This window comes from Grammomys surdaster, unplaced genomic scaffold (assembly GCF_004785775.1).
Source record: "Grammomys surdaster isolate TR1022 unplaced genomic scaffold, NIH_TR_1.0 126187, whole genome shotgun sequence".
Lineage (NCBI taxonomy): Eukaryota > Metazoa > Chordata > Mammalia > Rodentia > Muridae > Grammomys > Grammomys surdaster.
The window spans coordinates 9,493,396-9,515,121 of record NW_021620993.1 but is presented as its reverse complement, the minus strand read 5'-3'; the positions used below and the strand labels follow the sequence as shown (position 1 = coordinate 9,515,121).

Here is a 21,726-nt window from a genome sequence, read left to right as displayed (position 1 = left end):
TATGAGATAAAGGAAACAATGTATGGCTTTGGGGAAAACCTGCTGTTTCTGTGTTAATTGATTAGGAGTAATTAGAGAAAAATCTTGTCATGGTTGGGGAAATAATTGCTACCAGTCTCTGTTCTCGTGGACCCCCTAACTAACTACTCTGCTATCAACACTGCCCAGGCCTCTAACTCTCATTCTGGTTGAAATAACAGTGAGGCCCTGCATCTTAAACTAAATCGGGATGAATCCATGATTTGATTCGTTCACTAAGACCAGCAGGGAATGTAACAGGGCTCCAGACCTTACTCCTTGACTCCAAGTTGGAAGGGCCATTTGGGCTGTAAAATTCAGCATGTAGATAGCACCACCTTGCCAGAAAATAAAAACAAAAACCTACCTAATCCATCAAAGTCTACAGTTCTGGGAAATTCTCTGTATGTGCTACCTTGCTTTATCTTGCTTTTTGTCTTCAGTAGTTCTGCTTCTGGCTAAGTGTTCTTGTTAACTGAAGTATGTCAACCCAAGACATGGGTTTTGTGCTTAAAAGTTCACCCTGAAAAAGTCTCAGGGCTACGCTGGGATCCTGAACACCCACAGTAGTCACTGGCAGGCTATAAAAGACCTTCTATTGGCTTAACCATGTCTGAACAGTCTTCTCTGGTGAATACCCCATAACAAAACCATGTGACCAGTGCACACCACTGCAGTGTTATCCAAAAGCCTCCTAATAATTACATTGTGGAGATGAATACACATTGTTCCCTGCACAGCTGTTCATCATAACTAAGTTATGGGACCAATCTCAGTGAACCAAAAGATGTATAAAGAAAATGTGGTACGTAGTGCTGGGGTCTAGGAATTGCCACACAAATCACTCAAACACCGACCTCAGTCAAATAGAGATGGTTTATTGAATGTCACACCCTAAGACTGATCAATCAGGGACATGATTCAGGCATGGGAGCTGAACCATGACCCCAAGTCAAAGTCGTCAGGGCTTTTTAAGCCTGAGATCTACAAACATCTGTGCCAAGTTATTATACCAATCAGATTTAGGGATAGGGGATTTCCTTAGGAACACATCCTTGTACAATTTTCCAGTTCCCATTGGTTTGGCTATTCATCTGTGGCAGGAGACTTGCCTTGTCTAATCTTCATGTTCTAACTTGTCCACCAGGATGGGACTTGTCTAACCTTCATGTCTTAATTTGCCAACCAAGATGTCAGTTGCCCACGTACATATTTCTTTCTGCCAAGTAGGATGTCAGTTCCCAGGGAGGTCTTGGGAACTTAAACTTTATTTGACCCTTACTCAAAATGAAAATCTTGTTAAATAGATGTCTTGCTGTTAAATAGATGTCTCTCTTATGTTGTGATCCATCCCAGTGGCAGGTTATAAAGGCAAATACCATATAAATTTATACATCAGTGTAGGAAGTGCTGGTGGGTGTGTGGTTTGGGTCCAAGCTTATTGTAGGTAATTATACAAAAGAGTTCTACTGACTTTTATTGTGATTGGTTTCCAAGGGCACAGAACGTAACAGGATAGGTAATCAACCTGGGCGTGAGAAAGTTTCCTAGTAACAGCAGAAACAACGTATGAGAAAGTTTCCTTATAATTAGTAACAAAACGAAAATGGCAGGCTAGCCAGGTAATAGTTACCTAATCTCTAACATGCAGCACAATAGAATCCTTTTCACTATTAAAAAAGTATTACTTCATATCCTGTTAAGAAAAAATGGGTGGAGTTGGGGATATCATATTAGGTCGATTAGCGTAGTCTCAGAGACACAAAATAATACGTGTTTTCTTTCATTGTTTGTAATTTCTTAGAGCTGTCACTGTTGAAGCCTGCTTCCCTGCCCCAATCCCCTGGCATCACTTCCCAGGCATAACTGTTGCCATTTTACTTCAGACTTGTCAGCAATCACATACTGCTGACACATACCAAAAAAGCAGCTTGATTATAGAGACAGAAAAATAGTTTGCTGGGCGGTGGTGGCGCACGCCTTTAATCCCAGCACTTGGGAGGCAGAGGCAGGCGGATCTCTGAGTTCGAGAGTTCGAGGCTAGCCTGGTCTACAGAGTGAGTTCCAGGACAGCCAGGGCTACACAGAGAAACCCTGTCTCGAAAAAACAAACAAACAAACAAATAAACAAACAGACCCTAATGTCTATTGGAAACAGCTCCTTGGTTCTCTTTTTGGGGTTCAGGAATGCTTCCTGACACAACAAGATCAAGTTGAACATATACCCTGTTACGCTCAGAGGTTTGTTATCATGTTTTGAGGACTCTTGGAAATTCCCCAGCCATAGCCTTCACTCAGGGCCAAGCAACACAGGGGTCAGCTTGAACTTTTATGTCTCAACTACTAAAGAAACTTGGAAGAGGGCCAACCACCCTGCAGGCCCCCTTGTATCGGCTTATGAGCTCATTATGGGTTTTTTCCTATACAAACTGACCCTGGACAGTGTTCATGTCTCAGCTTCCAGCTCCCAAGTCTGAGGCTGCATCCCCATCAAGTCTTGGAGTGTGAGTTCAATAAAATCCCTGCCTGAATGAGACCGGTGTTCCTGTAGTTTGTGGGGCAACTCCTGGACTGTAACAATCACATCCAATCATGTGTATGCATAGGAAATGAATGGATTATGCTGTTTTGTTAAGATGTCCTACTGTCAAACTCCTTTCTAACACTCATTTGTCTCCATAGACTTGTGCAGGTTTCACCCTTGGTCTGAAAAACGTCTTGTTGCAGAGGACAGAGGTTAATGCAGAACCAGAGCTATTCAAACTGCTGAGAAAAGAGACTGTGAATGAGCCATCTACATGAATGATCCTCCCCCAAGGCTCAGGGAGCATCAGGGGAGAAAGGGTAGAAGGAAGAGGGAGGAGAGGAGAGGGAGGGAGGGAAGAAGGGAGAGAGAGGGAGGAGATTCATATTACCAAGATACATTGTATACTTGGATAAAATGTTAAAAATTTTTAAGTAATTTAAAATTTTTTACCTGGATTTATCACCAAATAATGTAAGCAAAATTAAGATGAAATTACAGAAAAAAAGAAAAGAAAGAAAGCAGAAGTGAAATTGTTGGGGGCACAGGCACAACAGGAAGCACCTAGGCAACCTCTTGGGCCTCACCCAGTCTTCTGCAGGGCTCCTTAGGAAATGGTGAGTCACACTGTCCATCAATAGACCCAACAACAACCTCAAGGGCCAGTCCTCCCATGTCCTCCTCTTTTGAGAAAACCAAGCACTGTATATGTGGCTGTGACTCCCAGGGCTGCATCGTGGTCCAGGAGGAAGTGCAGGACCTGCAGAGTGGAGACCCCATGGCTGACTGGATATGTCCAGCTGTGTTTGCTGCTCATCATTGTCTGTCTGTTCATCTCTGTAGTTGGTTGTGGTGGTTTAACCATGAGACTGAACAACTGTGTGTTGAATTACAATTCTTCTGTGCTGTATTTAACTTTGGCCAGGGACTTATTTCTTTTGGAATCTTTGAGTTAGACAAACAGTTAACCATCTTAACTTTCAAAAGATGTCCTGGCTGGCATGGCATGTGAAGGCACTGAAACAATGAGCAAACATGTGATAGAGAGATGAGAGAGAAAAAGGAACCATTCGTAGTAGAACTGTGGAGAGAGGTGGGACTGGAGATTCGAGGATGGAGATGGACACCCTGATGTGAGGAGCCTGCACTGCCTGCACCTGAGGCCATGGTGATGCCCTAGACCATGTTGCTGTGAGGGCCATGTCAGGGTCCGTGGCCCTGCAGCAGCAACGGTCTGTGTTGACGTTCGTGGCCTAGAGTACTACCAAAGGCTATGTGGATGGCCATGGTCTAGACTGATACTGGGAGCAAATACAGGTCCAAGGGCTCAGCAGATCAGGCCCCACCCCTCACTTGAACAGCATGGGAGAGAGTGATCGAGAGCAGGAGAACCTGTCCCACCTCTTTACTGCCATCAAGTGGCAAGGTCCCAGGAGAGATGACGTGCCCCTAGCCAGGGCAGCATGGGAGAACTGGCCCCAGAGAGCATGAGACAGGGAATCACCCAACCCACTTTAAGGGGAGAACTTTCTCACCTATTCAGTCTGACCTGGATAGTCCCTATCACATGGCCAGAGACTTGTCTCCTAAGTGATTCAAGATCCTGTCAGTTGATAATACTAACAATTACAATAGTCTAATACAAACTCGTTAATACACGCTGTGATATGTGCTATTATAAAATAATAAAAAGAAACAAAAGACAAGGTTAGCTTTATTTAAATTTACTACAGATAATTAGTTTATGTGATTATTGATGCTAAATAGTTTCTGTATTATCCTAGAACATGAAGACGAGTAGTTTAGCCAGGTGGTGGTGGCGCACGCCTTTAATTACAGGCAGAGGCAGGCGAATTTCTGAGTTTGAGAGTTCGAGGCTAGCCTGATCTACAGAGTGAGTTCCAGGACAGCCAGGGCTACACAGAGAAACCCTGTCTCGAAAAAAAAAAAAAAAAGACAAGTAGTTTAGATCACTGATACACCATGTAAGTATTATGTACAACATGACATTACTTTCTCAAAAATAAAGACATATTTAATATACAATCAGGAGGGGGCTGGCAGAAGGGGAGACAGGCGATTCGAAGGGCTGATGACAGGCTACAAGGAATACATGCCACATCTACCCTCCTCACACTAAATGAACAGACTGAAGAACTACAGCATTTTCTGGTAAATCAATATTTATTTGCCATGGTCTACAGTACAAGTACACAAGTCCATCGCACACTTGAGCAAAATATCCACATAAAGCAAGGGTCAACTGTTCATTTAGCACTTGCATCCTAGATTCCAGTGAGACACAGTTCATAATCCAGAGTAAACACTTCAAACTCTTCTTCTCATCCATGTGCCTGTCACATGTTCACACAGACAGGGTGAATGCTATAGGCTGTGTAGACAGGGAGGTGGAGTGGTCCTTTGTTGTCTCAGTGTGTAACTCTGCTTAGGAGGGTCTGAAGGCCTTGGCTCAGGACTTGTCCGATGAGCTGACAGGATCTGTGGTCTTCTCTCCGCCCTCCAACAAAGGACTCTGAGATTCCTTGCCAACCAGCTCCTGAGGGGAAGACATGGGGGCTGGGACAAGCCAGCCCTCAGCAGGGAAGCCAAAGCCTGCCTGGTTGGCCATGCTGTAGAAGGTGTGCACCATAGCTGTCAGAGACTCTGAGAGCTGTCTGAGCTGAGAGAGCTGCTCCTGGTTGAGCAGGGAACCATACTGCTGGGCCTGCATCTGGACTGTGTCTCCATAAATCTCCTCAGACTTCCCCCGCAGAAAGTTCACCAGGCTCTTCCGAATTGGTGGTGGGTCTGTGCCCTGAGGCTCTGGGCAATGGGCTAATCCATCTTGGTGGCCATTGGCTTTTGGCTCAGCTTTCTTTACTGAAGTCTTGAGTCTCTTTTTCCCAGGGGAGCTGCCCTCATTTCCTATGGAAAACCCTGAGAGTGAGAGAATGACCAGGAAAGTTCCCATCCTCCACACTGCAGAGCCTCCTCTAGAGCCTTCAGAGCCTGGAGGCTGCTGGCCATTCCTTCCCACGCATGTCAGCCTCCACACTGGGCAGGGCTGAATTCCTTCTCAGATCCCACATGCACTGAGACCCTGGCCTCTCTTAAGTGCCCTGAGGTACCTAGCCACCTGCCTGCCTGAGCCTTGTAGAAGGCAGATGGGGGTTGACCCTTGGGGTAAAGAGAATACTTACCGGTTCTGATCGGGCTGCAGCTTGAGTCCTTGGAAGAGTGTCGTCTTTTCCTGGCTGTTTTCACCATCTGAGCTGAAATGTGATTGTGGCTTGATAAGGTGAGGGCAGGTGTCATGGAAAGCTTTCAGCTGCACACCACACAGCTAGTCCATCCTCGACACCCAAGCATGGACCCAAACAATGCTGCCCAGCTTTTTCCCACAGCCAGGAAGTCCAGGGACCCGGATGCCTCCAAAGCAATTAGGGCCGTGCCAAGGGGAACTCCTATCTCACCACTTGGAACCCTCACCCTAGAATAACCAAAACCTACCTGATCCTTCAGTGTGCTTTCTGGAATTGCTGTCTGATTGGCTGGACATCTGCTCATTTTCACTTGGTTCTGATCCTAAAGCCAGAGAGAGTTTAGATGACAGAGTGCCTTGACTATCCTGTAGCCTGTGACTGACTCCCCCTCCCCCGCCCCCCAGGTTCACATACTTCCTTCTGTGAACTCAGAGTTCTCTGCCTGCATTATCCTTATCTCTTTGGGATTCAATTTACTGGAGCCTTTCCTTACTGGTTATTTTCTTACTCTGTCCCTGAGACAGTTTCAGTTCTGCTTTCCTCTTTTTCTGTTTCAAACTTAATTTCATTTTGCTACACTATTTCATGATGTGTCCAAGTAAACATTTTTTCAATTTCTTCTCTTTTCTCTTAAGCTTCATACAGGTATACACAATGTATCTTGTTCATCCCCAGTCCCACTCTCCCTCCATCCATCTTCCCTTCCCCAGACATCTAGCATCCACCTCTGAGCTTCATACCTTTTAAAAAAAAGATTCATTTTTATTTATATGTCTGTGTGCCCTTGCCTGCGTCACTTGTATTGAATGTGTTTACAAGGCCAGTAGAGGGTGCCACTGCACCTTGGGGTAGCATTTCAGGTGGTTTTGAGGTGCCACAAGGCTCTTGGGAACAGAACTCTGATTCTCATAGTGCAGCAAGCCTCTTAGCTGGCTACCATCTCTAGTCTCATGCTAAATTAATTATTTAATTAATTAACTAAGTAATTAATTAGAGACTGGGAATTTCTATGGTGCCTAGGCTGTCTTGGGACTTGCTGTGTAGTCCAGGATGTCCTTGATATCACGTAGTTCTGCTAGCCTCTGCCTCATTGTGCTGCATTAAATGTATGTGCAAGCTGGTCCAGTTCCTTTGCAAGGTTTTTTTCCCCCTGAGACAGAGTTTATCTGTGTTTTGGAAGTCACTCTGTAGACAAAGCTGGCCTCAAACTCACAGAGATTGGCCTGTCTCTGCCTCCCTACTTCTGAGATTAAAGGCATGGCCCACCATTAACCAGCTCCCATGCTGGTATTTTTTTTTAATTTAAGATTTATTTATTCATTTAATGTTTTAATTTAATTCATTTAATGAGTACACTGTTGCTGCCTTCCGACACACCAGAAGAGGGCATCAGATCCCATTATAGATGCTTTCGAGCCACCATGTGGTTGCTGGGAATTGAACTCAGGTCCTCTGAAAGAACAGTCAGTGCTCTTAACCACTGAGCCATCTCTCCAGTCCATGCTGATATTTTTTAATTCTCTTGATTTGTGGAGGTCTTGAGCACATAACCATGGTTGCTGAGAGTTTGTATAGAATAGCCGTGTCCTGTCCGTGTCCTTCTCCAGCATTCTTCTCTGTCCTCTGGCTCTTACAGTCCTTCCACCCTCTCTCCCCTGATGCTCCTTGAGCCTTGTTGGGGAGGGTTGGTGTAGATATTCCGTCCACAGATGATCATTCGTGGTCTCTTTTTTCAGCATTTGGACAGCTTTGACTCCTCATTAACCTTCAGCCTCTGCAACAAGAAACTTCTCTGATCAAGGGTGAGAGCCACACACATCTATGGAGACAAACACACAGAAGAGCTTAGAAAGGAGTTGAACAGCATGGCCTCCCGGGGAAACACTATTCATTCATATTCTATGTGTATGCATGATGTAATGTGATCACAATTGACTTTAGGAAATTACACAGTCAAAGAAAGCTTGATTTTTATCTTTCTGAGACTGGCCTAGGGCTAGAGAGATGGCTCAGCGGTTAAGGGCACTGACTACTCTTCCAGAGGTCTTGAGTTCAATTCCCAGCAACCACATGGTGGCTCACAACCAACCTTCTGTAATGGTATCAGATGCCCTCTTCTGGTGTGTCTGAAGCTACAGTGTATTCATATAAATAAAATAAATATATATTTTTTAAAGAGACTGGCCTAATTTGTTCAATATGAGTATCCCCATCTCCACCCATTTTTCTTACAGGGTATGAGGTCATTCTTCTTTATGGATGGGAAGGACTCTATTGAACTACACACAACATTTTCTTTATCCATTTCCATCTCTTGGGATACCTAGATTGGCCCCATATCTTTAGTTATGGAGGGTAGCTCTACAGGAAACCTTAGCATGTATTCATCTCTAAGGAGCAGGAGGCTTTTGCATCAGTATTCAGGAGTGGTGTAGATGCTTCCTGTGGTTTCATTCTTAATAATCCTTCCATAGAATCCAAAATCATGGATAATTAAAATCACCTCTACAACTCAACGAGGCACCTCTGGTTCTCACTGTAATTACTGCTAAGCCCTAAAAATTCTAGCCGGGCAGTGATGTCACACGCTGGGCAGTGGTGGTGCATGCCTTTAATCCCAGCACTTGGGAGGCAGAGGCAGGTGGATTTCTGAGTTCGAGGCCAGCCTGGTCTACAGAGTGAGCTCCAGGACAGCCAGGGCTATACAGAGAAACCCTGTCTCAAAACCAAACCAAAACAAAAACAAATAAAAATTCTAATTCTATCTGAGTTGAAGAGGGAGATGATTAGCAAGTATGCACTACAGATTCCTTGTAGGAGAAGGGTTTAGGATTGGCAATTATTATTATTATCTGTAAAAAGACAGAGAACTGGCCCATCAGGTATCTGGAGATGAATGGCCAAGTGTTGACATTCAAAATGGGTTTTCAGGAGAAAGGACCAAGGGCTTGGAGAGGATGAAAGCAGTCGTGGGGAAGGGTAAACATGGATGGCAGATCCCAGCACAGGGTGGGGAGAGTGGGCTCCCAGAACACTGTGAAGAGGCTGAGGTGAGGGGAAGTCTTTCTCTTCCCTGACTGACTGGCTAGCTGACTTCCTTACTTTCTCCCTTTCTCTTGAGATTGGTCTGTCTGTGTGTCAGGCTTGTCTCAGCATGTGGTTGTCTGTCTGTATGTCAGGCTTGTCTCAGCATGTGATTGTTTAGCCTCTTCTAGCTTTCTGCTTGAAGTTTGGTGTCTCATCCTCAGTATTTGATAAACACTGGAGTTGACTGACTTAATTCAATCACATTTGATCTAATAAATTTGATTGGTTTTAATTTGGGGAGTGTTTAATTTTGGGTCTGCGTGTGGTGGTTCAGGCCTTTAATCTCTCCTGAGACACAGGAGGCAGAGACCAGAGAAAACTCTGTTTTATGCCAGCCTGGTTTGCAAAGTGAGTTCCAGGACAAATGGGGCTACAGTGAGACCACGTTTCAAAAAAGAGGGGTACATTGACACAGCCCTCTCTGTCTGTTTAGATTATCGTATTCAGAGTCTTTAAGCCAGCATTTGCAGCCTTCTGTTTGTCATTGCTAAGGATACGCATATATTGTCATTATAATGGTAATTTAATTTAGTGTCTGAGAAGGCTTGTCTATGTCTAAGACATTTCTTGGTGAAAAGAGGAGGAAGAACTAGTGGTGGCATGCCCTGCCATGCTGTCCACTGTCCCTTTGTCCCTGGCTTTGATATCTACCTTGGCTCATTATGTAAAGACACCACAAATGCCGCATCATTATCTGAAACTCAAGTCCAAGAAGAAAAGTTTTCTTCCCTAGACAAGGAGGGACTTTTACAGCCAAGGAGAGAGCCTTGCCACCAAAGGGACTTACAAAAGGCATCTGTAGCAGGATAGCATCGACTTGACTACATCAGAAAGTCACTAAAACCCAACCCCGTCTGGGCACACCTGTGAGTGATTTTCACTTAATTAAATCATTTGACGTGGGAGGCCCACTTCCATTCTGGATCTCTGAGCTGGAGATACACCTTTAATCCTGATCTTTGGGCAGACCCACCCTAATCCAGGCCACACCTCCTGCTAGAGGCCTATATAAAGAACAAGCAAGGTGGAAGCTTCTGTCTTTGCCAGCTTGCTCTCCCCTTGCTAGCAAGTATCTTCCTCCATTGGCCTTGTATCAGACTTGCTTGGGATTCCAGCATATACTGTAGACCACCTTAGACAACCAGCCTTGGGAAGTGATCAACTACTGGACTCTTCTGTTCATAAGCAGCCATTATTGGATTAGCCAGACCACAGCCTGTAAGTCTTTCTAATACAGATTTCTTTCCTCTATGCGGAGAGAGACTCATTCTGTAAGTTCTGTTACTCTAGATAACTCCAACAAATATGCTAACCATAATTCCTTCTGTTCGGGGGAGAGAGAAAGCCTTTTAGTTCAACCTGAGTATGGATTCAGAAACGCCTGATCTAGGCCCTTCCTGTCAACCACTGGACCTCTCTACCCAGCCACAAAGCACCTCTGATCAAAGGACCTCAGGTGAGGAGAAGCAGCTGAGAGGAAAGGGGGAGACACTGGCTTCCCATTGCAGTGCAAACAAAGCTCAGGTTTTGAGGTGCATTGGGACAGGGGAGGGGAGAGGGCTAGATTCCAGCCACAGAGCTGTGATGGTTTTGAGGGGCAGGTAGGAATGGCATAAAATGGCTGACAGTGGTCATCTGAAGGAAAATAGGACAAATTCCTTCAAACTGTGAGCTCACAGAAGGAAGTATGTACCTGGGGGGGAGGAGAGGGTGTCAGTCACAGGCTACAGGATAGTCAAGGCACTCTGTCATCTAAACTCTCTCTGGCTTTAGGATCAGAACCAAGTGAAAATGAGCAGATGTCCAGCCAATCAGACAGCAATTCCAGAAAGCACACTGAAGGATCAGGTAGGTTTTGGTTATTCTAGGGTGAGGGTTCCAAGTGGTGAGATAGGAGTTCCCCTTGGCACGGCCCTAATTGCTTTGGAGGCATCCGGGTCCCTGGACTTCCTGGCTGTGGGAAAAAGCTGGGCAGCATTGTTTGGGTCCATGCTTGGGTGTCGAGGATGGACTAGCTGTGTGGTGTGCAGCTGAAAGCTTTCCATGACACCTGCCCTCACCTTATCAAGCCACAATCACATTTCAGCTCAGATGGTGAAAACAGCCAGGAAAAGACGACACTCTTCCAAGGACTCAAGCTGCAGCCCGATCAGAACCGGTAAGTATTCTCTTTACCCCAAGGGTCAACCCCCATCTGCCTTCTACAAGGCTCAGGCAGGCAGGTGGCTAGGTACCTCAGGGCACTTAAGAGAGGCCAGGGTCTCAGTGCATGTGGGATCTGAGAAGGAATTCAGCCCTGCCCAGTGTGGAGGCTGACATGCGTGGGAAGGAATGGCCAGCAGCCTCCAGGCTCTGAAGGCTCTAGAGGAGGCTCTGCAGTGTGGAGGATGGGAACTTTCCTGGTCATTCTCTCACTCTCAGGGTTTTCCATAGGAAATGAGGGCAGCTCCCCTGGGAAAAAGAGACTCAAGACTTCAGTAAAGAAAGCTGAGCCAAAAGCCAATGGCCACCAAGATGGATTAGCCCATTGCCCAGAGCCTCAGGGCACATACCCACCACCAATTCGGAAGAGCCTGGTGAACTTTCTGCGGGGGAAGTCTGAGGAGATTTATGGAGACACAGTCCAGATGCAGGACCAGCAGTATGGTTCCCTGCTCAACCAGGAGCAGCTCTCTCAGCTCAGACAGCTCTCAGAGTCTCTGACAGCTATGGTGCACACCTTCTACAGCATGGCCAACCAGGCAGGCTTTGGCTTCCCTGCTGAGGGCTGGCTTGTCCCAGCCCCCATGTCTTCCCCTCAGGAGCTGGTTGGCAAGGAATCTCAGAGTCCTTTGTTGGAGGGCGGAGAGAAGACCACAGATCCTGTCAGCTCATCGGACAAGTCCTGAGCCAAGGCCTTCAGACCCTCCTAAAGCACTTGGGAGACTGGCCTCTGGCTGCATGAGAGGGATTATCCAAGTTAGTCTAATTAACAAGACAAAGCCTCCTTGCAGATGTGTGTGGCAGATTTTTCCTTTGGAGCCTTGCCTTCCGTAGAGGAGTAAGGGAACTGTCATCTCCCTCTGCTGCCTGACTGCACATGCTCCTGAGCAGCTGGCTGCTCACACTGGTGAGGCCATGCTGTCCCCACCATGACAGACTGTAGGAAGACTTCCCTTGCTCCAGTTGCTCCTGCCGGACTGTCTTATGTCACTCTGCGGAAATGACCAACACCACTATGTCTTAGCTGGGGGTCCTGTTGCTGTGAGAAAACACCTGATAGCAGCTTTTGTGAGGTGGAAGGGGTTCTTTCAGTGCACAGTTCCACATCTCTGTCCGTTCTTGAACCTCTCCTGGCAGGGTGCTGGTGGCAGAGCTGATGCTGAGGCCATGGAAGGGTGTTGCTTATCGACATGCTTCCCTTGACTTGCTCAGCCTGCTTTTTTTTTTTTTAATGGAACCCTGTACTCGATTTCTCAGTAGTGACACCACCCACATAAGATGGCCCCTCCCACGTGTGAATCATTAATGAAGGAAATGCACCGCAGACTTGCCTACAGGCAGATTTTCTGAGAGGAATTTTGTCAATAGACAGTCATTTTCCCAAGCGACTATAGCTTCCATGAGGTTGACATAAAACTGAGCAGGACATGCTAAGGTCACAGACTACACAGAAATCTATTACAGTTGTCACAAAGAGATTCAATATTGTCTTGCAAAAATTTAAGGTACCTGGGAAAAAGGCAATGCCATTCATTGAAACACTATTCCTCTATCAGATTCCAGGAAAAAGGACAGGAAGGGGTACTTAGAATAAGCGTTGCTTGTCATTTCAACGTTTGCTGGGCAACTGTTTCATGCTAAAGTAAATGAGAATGATTAGTTAAAGCACCATAAGTCACGCCTGTGAGATCTCTGCAATTTCCCTGGTGGCAATGTCTCTTTGATGAGGCTTTCTCAGTCACACCTCTGAAAGAGACTTGAGATTCCTGGGGGTTAATGACATCAGGTGCATGGCTTTCACTGGGAGAGGCTTTGGCATCACACTGGCATCAAGTCCTGGAGCATATCAGCATATTCCTCCTGGCCTAGACCCTACAGTAAGAATGACCCTTCTTGTCTTTAATATCTATATTTTTGCATTTGAACAGCCTTGACCCTCTGCATTAACCACTACCTGTAACAGTGCCTTAGATGCCCCACCCCAGGTCCCAGTACAATGGACTTCAAGATGAAAGCACCATTAATGCTGTAAAACTCAGCAAAACTAAAACAAAGACCAAAATCTATCAAAGTCCACAGTTATGGGAAAGTCTCTGAATGTACTAACCTTCCCTTTTGGCTTCTATAGTTCTGTTTCTGGCTAACTGTTCTTGTTAACTGAAGTATATCAATCCAGAACATGGGTTTTGTGCTTAAAACTCACCCTGAGAAAAGCTTGGAGCTACACTGGGCTCCTTAATACCCAGTGTAGCTGCTGGCTACCTGATAAATGCTTTCTATTATCTTGAACCCATGTCTGAGCAGTCTTCGCTGGTGAATACCCCACAACATACACATCAAGAGAAATAACAACACAGGAGTTACTGGCTGAGACTATTGTCCAAAACTCTTGCCATGGATATGAATCTATAAAGCACACATTGTACATTTAATTGATGTTTGCTCTTCCTCAGAAATCTTAATCCAGTAACGGAGTCTGTGTATCCCAACTGTCAGACTGCAGCCTCTGATGCTCCCACTCCATCAGCAGCACAGGGCAGCCCCATTGTTCTGGAGAAGCCCTGGGGCAATATTCACCTCGAGCCCGGCAGTCTCCTAATTGTAAAATTTGTAAGTCAGATCCTGGTGGTTCTTGCCTTTAGTCCCAGCACTCAGGAGACAGTAGCAGGAAGATCTCTGAGTTCAAGGCCAGCCTGGTCTACAGATTGAGTTCCAGGGCAGCCAGGGCTACACAGAGAAACCTTGTTTCAAATAAACAAATAAATAAATAAAGATTTTTGCCCCCTCCCCCTAGAGGCATTGCGGGTGTGGCTGCTGTATCACATGTATGTCAGTAGGTGGCAGAGAGGAGAGAGGCTATGTCTATACTCAGTGTTCTGACCTGTGAACATCTGAATGATGAGTAGCCCAACATTCCCTTTAAAAAAGCGAGCCTGAGATGACCACCACTCCAGGGTCAAGCAGGGCTGGACAGACTCCCAGGAAGGTGGACAGGAAGCAAGCCAGAGACTAGAAGATCCTGGGACCACAGGTCACGGGCTGAAGTGAGTCTAAGACAGATGGCCACTGGGTGGGCAAGTAGAGGAAGCACCCTGAAATGACCACCAGATTGGTGCCATGGGGCACAGGACAGGGAGCTAGCCTGAGATGAACACCAGCCTGACACTCCCACCCCCATGCTCGAGATGACCCCTGCCTGGTGTCATAGTGCAGGAGCACAACATAGCTCCCAAGAGCACTCCTGAGACGACCCGACACTCAGAGACCCTGAGTGCCACAAAGAGGAGCAAGAACATGGTGGAGAAATGGAAGAGAAAGAGAAACAGAAGGATATAGGCACAGTGAAGAGAGGCAGAACTACAAACTCAAGGGCAGTGAGGAACAGCCTGATGTGAGGAGCCGGTGATGCCACCTGGTGGGGTTCTGACCTGTGCTGCCACTGGGGCCATGTCTGCGTCCCAGGCCCCACAGCAGCAGGAGTCTGTTACCACCAAAGGCCAGGCAGATGTCCCTGATCTGGACTGCCACTGGGGACATGCTGCTGTCTGAGGGCTGTGCAGAACAGGCCCCACTCATCACCCAGGCATTGTTGGAGTTCTGGCCCTAGAGGCATGAGAGCAGGAGAGCTGACTCCACCTACAGCCAGCTGCAGTACTCCGGAGAGCCATCTGCGTCTGCACATCAGGGAAGTTGAAGGTTTGCTACCCCCAAGGATAAAAGAGTGTTGACCCTACCACTCATCTCCCTTTGGTGACATAGACAAGGGAGAGACACCCTCCTCCCCTCTTGCCCCTTACCACCTGAGGCAGGTAAGAGACCTAGCCCTGGGGTTGTGAGATCTGGCCTTGACCTTCACCACTGGCAGCTTGGAAGAGCAGGTCCTGCACCTCACCCAGGCAGCACAATGGAGCTCGCCCTAGATGTGTAGGTTGTGGGTGAGACAACCTGGAGGACATGAGTGTGGGCGAGCCAGCCCTGCCTCTAGTCTGCTGTGCCATGGCATTGGCAAGAGAGAGATCCCCTCCCCTTCCTTTTGCCCTGGACACTGGACGTGGGAGAACTGGCCTCTACAGGGTCATGAAAGAAGGAGCGCTGTTTTGCCCTAAACCTGCCGCAGCACTAGGGAGAGCAGCCCCAGCACCTCACCTGGGGAGTTATAACTAACCCTGATGGCAGAGGTGGGGGAATGGGGGAATGTGCAGGTGAGCCAACCCCCAGGGTATGAATGTGAGCCAGCTGGCCTTGTCTCTAGTCTGCCATGTGGTAGTGTCCCCCACCCTCACTTCTTGTGACCTAGGCAGGAGAGCTGGCCCTGAGGTCATGAGTGCAGGAGAGCTAGCCCTGCCTCCTACTTTCTGAAGCTCAGGAGAGCTAGCCCTGAACCTTGCCTGGGCAGCATAGTAGAGCTGGCCCTGGCTGTGAGGGTTGCAGGTGAGCTGTCCCAAGAATCTGAGTACATGAGCGCCAGCTCTGCCTCTTGTCTGCTGAACTGTGGTGCGAACAAGGGGGAGACACCCTCTGCCCCTCCCTTGTGCCTCAACATCTGTGGCAGATGGGAAAGCTGGTCCCAGGATTATGAGAGTGGAGAACTGGCCATGGTCCCCCACTGGCTACAGCACTCAGGAGAACAGGTCCTGCTCCTCACCTGGGAGCCAGGTAAAGCTGGCCCTGGTTACAGGGAGTTTTGGGTAAGCCAGCTCTAAGAGCATGAAAGCCAGTGGGCTGCTTATTTCTGATACCTCTCAGGTCCAGATCCAGGGCTTTGAATTGGCCCACCCCAACATCTACCCCACCTATGAATTAAGTGCTGGAATGCATGAAGGGATCAGTCCTACAGATCCAAAACTGCAGGATCTCCATGACGCAGGGCAACAACAGGATATCTGAGAGGAGTCCCAGTGAGGTTCCAGTATTGATAGAGTAGCAGAAGCCAGAGGCCTCATACCAGACCAACAAGTTATTGCAATGAACATTTGTAAGCAAAGAAGTGTGGACAGAAGGGTGTACTGTGGGATTCATTGTGACACTATAGCTTCCATGAAATTTTTTCCTCTGTTGGGGGGTGGTTTGCAAGGGTGGAGGGCAGGTACAAGTGGGGGAGAATGACTGGGATTGGGGTGCATGATGTGAAGTTCACAACGAATCAATAAAATAGTTTTTAAAACAATCTTTGAAAAAGAGATTTATAGCCGGGCCGTGGTGGCGCACGCCTTTAATCCCAGCACTTGGGAGGCAGAGGCAGGCGGATTTCTGAGTTCGAGGCCAGCCTGGTCTACAGAGTGAGTTCCAGGACAGCCAGGACTACACAGAGAAACCCTGTCTCGAAAAAAACACACACACACACACACACAAAAGTAATCTAAGATGTTTCTTTTCCTATCCTGAAGATGCCCAGCAGAATGTCTCTTTTCCCTGCCCGTTGCTGTATAAATGTCTATCACATATCAAAAGGAGTTGATCAAATGGCATTGTTCTCAGCTCACTGGGGCTGAGGCTGGATAAGAAAAGTCCACAGTTGATCTGGATGAAAACCAACAGCTACAGGGACAGGAGAGGTGACACGAGGTTAAGAGCCTGTACTGTTCTCGAAGAGGACCAGAGTTCTGTCCCCACCATTCACACTGGGTGGCCCACAACCACCTGAAACTCCAGCTCTCCAGGACAATCTCATACCTCTTGGCCTCCACAGGCATCTTCACTCACTCACAAACGAACACATAACTTTTAAAAAATCTTCTTTTAAAATTGGCCACTAAAATATATTAGTTTTATTATTTCTTTTTTTTAGTTTATCTTAAATCTCAGAGTTAAACAGTTGGGAGTTATCTGACATACATACAAATTAAGAAAAGGCATTTGTTTTTACTTAAACTTTTTGTTTTGCAATGCTGAGGTCAACCTCATGGTCCTGCACTGCGTTCGTCTTATGAATAGTTGGTTATCTTTCCATTCAACTTTGTGGAGATTTAAGAATATAATGGATAACTTATGTGAGTGTCATGGCACACTACTTAAACCCAGGACTACAGAGGCAAATGCAGGGGGATCTTTGTGAGTTTGAGGCCAGCTTGGTCTATATAGTGAGTTCAAGGACAGCCAAGGCTATATAGAGAGACCCTGACTTTAAATATTTCTATTTAAAGAAAGAAAGGAAGAAGGAAAGAAAGAGAGAAAGAGAGAGAAAGAATAATAATAATAAATATTTTAAAAGCTGTGTCTTATCATTATTTTGACCCAAAATATTATTTTACATATATATTTTACTATATTTAGTGTTAAGACATATGACTACTCAGAGTATGTGACTCCTCAGGCAGGCACATATATATATATATAAGTATGGGACATTAGACATACATTTTCAAATGAGCACACATATATGTACATATGTACATATATGCACAGAAGAACACACAGAACAGACAAGAACATGTGTGTGAGCACAGGTATATACACACAAAAACAAGTATGTACTTGATATTTGATCATGTTGTGAACCCCGAGATTGGAACTGGGGAAACCTGTTTCTTGTTGTGATAGGACTCAGCCCTAGCACACACTTTTAACTCAAGAGCTTTCTGTTTACTGTAAACAAATAGTTGTGGTGTGGCTTAGCCCTAGAACACACCTTTAATCCAAGAGTTTTCCTTAAACTAGAGCTAAATAAAGTCAAGGATAGGTCAAGAGGTGGAGCAACCAATTGAGTGAGAGTGAATATAAGGAAACTCAGGAAAAGGAAAGAAAGGTCTTTGAGTTGAAGGGCATTTAAAACAGTGTGTAGAAGGAGAAGGATCTTTTTTCCTTCTGGGACATTGGTGGAGTAGGAAGGTCAGCTGGGTGCTTTCTTTGCCTCTCTGAGCTAGCAGGCTTTCACCAAAGTGTCTGGCTCCTGAGTCTTCCTTTGGTGATTGAACGCTTGGGATTTTGTTTTAAAAACAACACAAGTGAATATGTAACTATCAGCACACACATGTACACACACATCAATATGTATCATTATATAAAAAGGAACGGGGCGACCTCTTCCTGCGTTCTCACGGTTGCTTCTGTTCGTGAGACCTGTGGCTCCACCCTGCTGATGGCAAGATGTCTTCAGGAAATGCAAAAATTGGGCATCCTGCTCCCAACTTCAAAGCTACAGCTGTTATGCCAGATGAACTATTCAAAGATATCAGCCTAAGTGACTACAAAGGAAAATATGTTGTGTTCTTCTTTTACCCTCTTGACGTTACTTTTGTGTGTCCCACGGAGATTATTGCTTTCAGTGATAGAGCAGAAGAATTTAAGAAACTTAACTGCCAAGTGATTGGAGCTTCTGTGGATTCTCACTTTTGTCATCAGTCATGGATTAACACACCCAAGAAACAAGGAGGACTGGGACCCATGAACATTCCCTTAATATCAGATCCCAAGCGCGCCATTGCTCAGGAGTACAGAGTCTTAAAGGCTGATGAAGGTATCTCTTTCAGGGGCCTCTTTATTATTGACGATAAAGGTACCCTTCGCCAGATAACAATAAATGATCTTCCTGTTGGCTGCTCTGTGGATGAGGTTCTGAGACTAGTCCAGGCCTTTCAGTTCACTGACAAACATGGTGAAGTGTGCCCAGCTGGCTGGAAACCTGGCAGTGATACCATCAAGCCTGATGTCCAAAAGAGCAAAGAGTATTTCTCTAAGCAGAAGTGAGCACTAGACCATTTATCTGCCAGACAGCATTGAGCAGCCAGAAGAAAATCTCTTGTACTCTACTCATGCTTAAACACGTGTGGTGTGATTCCAGATAACCCTTTTCTACAGGGCTGGGTGTGGCTAGCCTTTCTTACACTATTGGTAATGGTCTGAGCTGTGTTTTGGGCAGACCATCTTATATCAGTCACAGAAACCAACCTGTTAATTCTTTTTTTTTCCTTTTTTAAAAGTATTAAACGTGAATTCTGAGAAAAAAAAGGAACACATGTATATGTGTGCATTTGCACACATATGAAGATCATCTCATATGTTCATACACACTTTCATGAGTACACAGTTGCATAGAGCACATAGTATACGTAGGCACATGTGAAATTTCCCTGTTGGATAAATATCTCATCCAGAACAGGGCTAGCTTTCCCTAGACTGGTCTAAGCTCTTGTCAAGGCTAAAGACACCTACCAACAACCATGACCAGAAGCAACAGATCATGAAGGAGTAGAAAGAGGTGGTACAAGTTCCTGGAAGATCTCCACCTATTCCCAGAAAGGGCTTGATATTCTTCTTTTATTGGTTAGGCTGTCTCTCTATCATTCCAAGACGCTATCTCAGTCTCTCAGTCTCTCTGTGTGATGGCTAATATTATGTTTTAAGTTTAAATTACTGTGCTGAAGACATCTATAAAACAAAAATGCCTCTAACCTATAAGCCCCACTTGCACAAGAACAGATAACTGCATGAAATGCTGTAAGTTAGTTCATGTAAGACAACAAGCTGAGTGTTTTCACTTCTGTAAACAAGCTTGGTTGCTCCAACTGCACAGATTGTGCTTGATCACACGTAGGCAGGAAGTATGCCTCTGATTGGACAAAAGTAGGAAATATGTAGCCTTATGGATTTCATCTTGATAAGCCTTTGACTAATGTAATTTAGTGTCATATTCTGAGCATGGGTGAAGTGGAAATTTAAGGGTTCTTTGGAAAGTTGGTTGGATGGTGTTTTGCTGGTGCAAACATGTGAAGGAACATTTAGCTGAAGTGGACACAGGTAAGAGGCAAAGGCAGACTTGTGAAGGAACGTTTGTCTGAAGCAGAGACAGGTCAAAGTGTGTCATGTGTTGGTTCTAATGCTACTTGTGTTATTTCAGCTCCCAAAATTATACGGGAGCCTGTAGGTCTGCATGTAAAACATTGAGGGTCCCTGCCCCCTGTTGGCTTTGATTGGTAAATAAAGTTGCCGGTGGCCAATGGCTGGGCAGGGAGACAGAGGTGGGACTTTTAGGTTCCTGGGGAAGGAATGCAGGAAAGGAGGGAGAATCACCATTGCTGGGGAGGAAAGAGGTCCAGGTCTGAGAACTGTAGGACACAGAGACAAAGAGACTGCCATAATGTAAGAGTTGGGGATCAGGGCCCAAGAGGGCTGCAAGCCTTGAGTCTGGGGTAGCAAAGATGAAATATAGATTTTAGTAAGTAATAATTCAGAAGTATCAGAGGGGAGGAACTAGCAATATGGAAGTTTGGGCAATTCTCCATTCATTGGCTGAAGTGGAAGTTTCTGGTAGTGTCATGTGATGCAGATCACGTGGTGTTTTGCTGAAGCAAGACCTGTGGGAGGACACATGATGTTTGGAGAGCGAATACATAGGACTGAACCGGCAGTGACAACCTGAATGGCCACTGCATAAAGCATTTCTTTGCCCCTAAAATTTAGCTCTCAGACATTGTTTTTTCTGGGAGATGGTCTTCTGGACCAGAGTCAGATAATGATACTATTAGGGCAGCCCCAGAGTCCTCCTGAAGAATTCTGCAGGTTGTCCTCAAACAAAATCATTCTGTTACCTCTAAAGTTCAAGATGAAAGCAAAGCCACTTGATAATTGTGTCAGAACACAGAGATGTAGAAGGAATAATTATGTCTCATATCCTATCTAGTACCTTCTCTAAACAGGCAAACTTCTAGCATGTAACAAGGTGTGGTGGGACAATAGAGTTTCCTAAATTAGTCCTCATGTCCTATCTAGTTCTTTCATTGATCTGCTAAGATGAGACTCCTTTCTAAGCTCAGAGACTTCTACTAAAGTAAATAAAAATAGGAAATTTCCTTTGTTTCTCAAATTATTTGAGTCATAGAATTATCCTAAATTCCTAACAATTAATTCCAGTCAAAGGTGCTTTTGGGTTTGTTTTGGAGATAGGGTCTCACGTATCCATTACATGTCCTTCTTAGCTGAGGCTGCCCTTCCATTTCTAAGATCTTCCTGCCTCAACCTTCCAAATGCTGGGATTGCAGGTTTATGCCACCTCAACCTGCTTGTACAAAGCCGCTTTTATGAACCTTTCTCCAAACATTTAACACTAACTCAACTCCCCCTTGGCTAAGACACTAACTCACTTCATTAAGTCCACTCTAGTTCAGTTACTGGTGTGCCCTTGATCGTCTTTGGCTAAATGGCAAATGACATTGGTTGTGAGTCACCATCCTCTGCACCTGTGCTATTATGCCTGATCCCCCGTCTCTATGCATTTCCCTGAGAAGACTGCTCAAGGAGAAATCCAAACTTAGGTGGTAGGTTGCCAAGTGTGTCTCCTTGTTCCTGTTTTGATCCTTGTTCCTGTTTTTATTCCTGTTCCTGTTTGTGTTCCTGTTTTGTGGGGAGTATAAAAGGGAGCTATGCAGTTGAAAATACAGCATTTGGTTCTTCACCAGATGACTCCTTGTCTTTCTTTCTCTTGCCCTCAGCCCTCCTCCGATCCAAGGAACTCAGTCAGCTATGCTGGCGTAGCTGACAATTGGTAAAAGCCACTCAGGTTGGTGATGGAATCATTTTTTGAGATGGAAAAAAAATGAGGAATGACCAGTGATGGGATTGACCAATCCTGCTACCTAAGCAGAAGACATTATTATTGTCCAACCTAAGCAGAAGACATTATTAACCATCTTTGGA

General features: G+C 45.7%; 2 protein-coding genes, 1 non-coding gene and 1 pseudogene across 3 annotated transcripts; 3 read left to right on the top strand and 1 right to left on the bottom strand.

The window, feature by feature from the left end:
- Positions 1-5,012: 5,012 nt before the first annotated feature.
- Positions 5,013-6,374, bottom strand: LOC114613087 (protein FRG2-like). The gene is made up of 4 exons (XM_028758302.1): positions 6,314-6,374; positions 6,053-6,127; positions 5,761-5,814; positions 5,013-5,479 (listed from the first exon to the last, which is right to left on the bottom strand). The coding sequence occupies exons 1-4, from the start codon at positions 6,372-6,374 to the stop codon at positions 5,013-5,015; spliced, it is 657 nt and encodes a 218-aa protein (XP_028614135.1).
- Positions 6,375-10,257: 3,883 nt separating this feature from the next.
- LOC114612938 (protein FRG2-like) lies at positions 10,258-11,780 on the top strand. The gene is made up of 4 exons (XM_028758035.1): positions 10,258-10,348; positions 10,666-10,740; positions 10,979-11,032; positions 11,314-11,780. The coding sequence occupies exons 1-4, from the start codon at positions 10,258-10,260 to the stop codon at positions 11,778-11,780; spliced, it is 687 nt and encodes a 228-aa protein (XP_028613868.1).
- Positions 11,781-13,877: 2,097 nt separating this feature from the next.
- LOC114613109 lies at positions 13,878-14,009 on the top strand. The gene has a single exon (XR_003710128.1). It is a non-coding gene; the product is annotated as a small nucleolar RNA SNORA17 (small nucleolar RNA).
- A 4,171-nt stretch (positions 14,010-18,180) lies between these two features.
- On the top strand, positions 18,181-18,870 carry LOC114613063 (annotated as a pseudogene).
- The last annotated feature ends 2,856 nt before the right edge of the window (positions 18,871-21,726 follow it).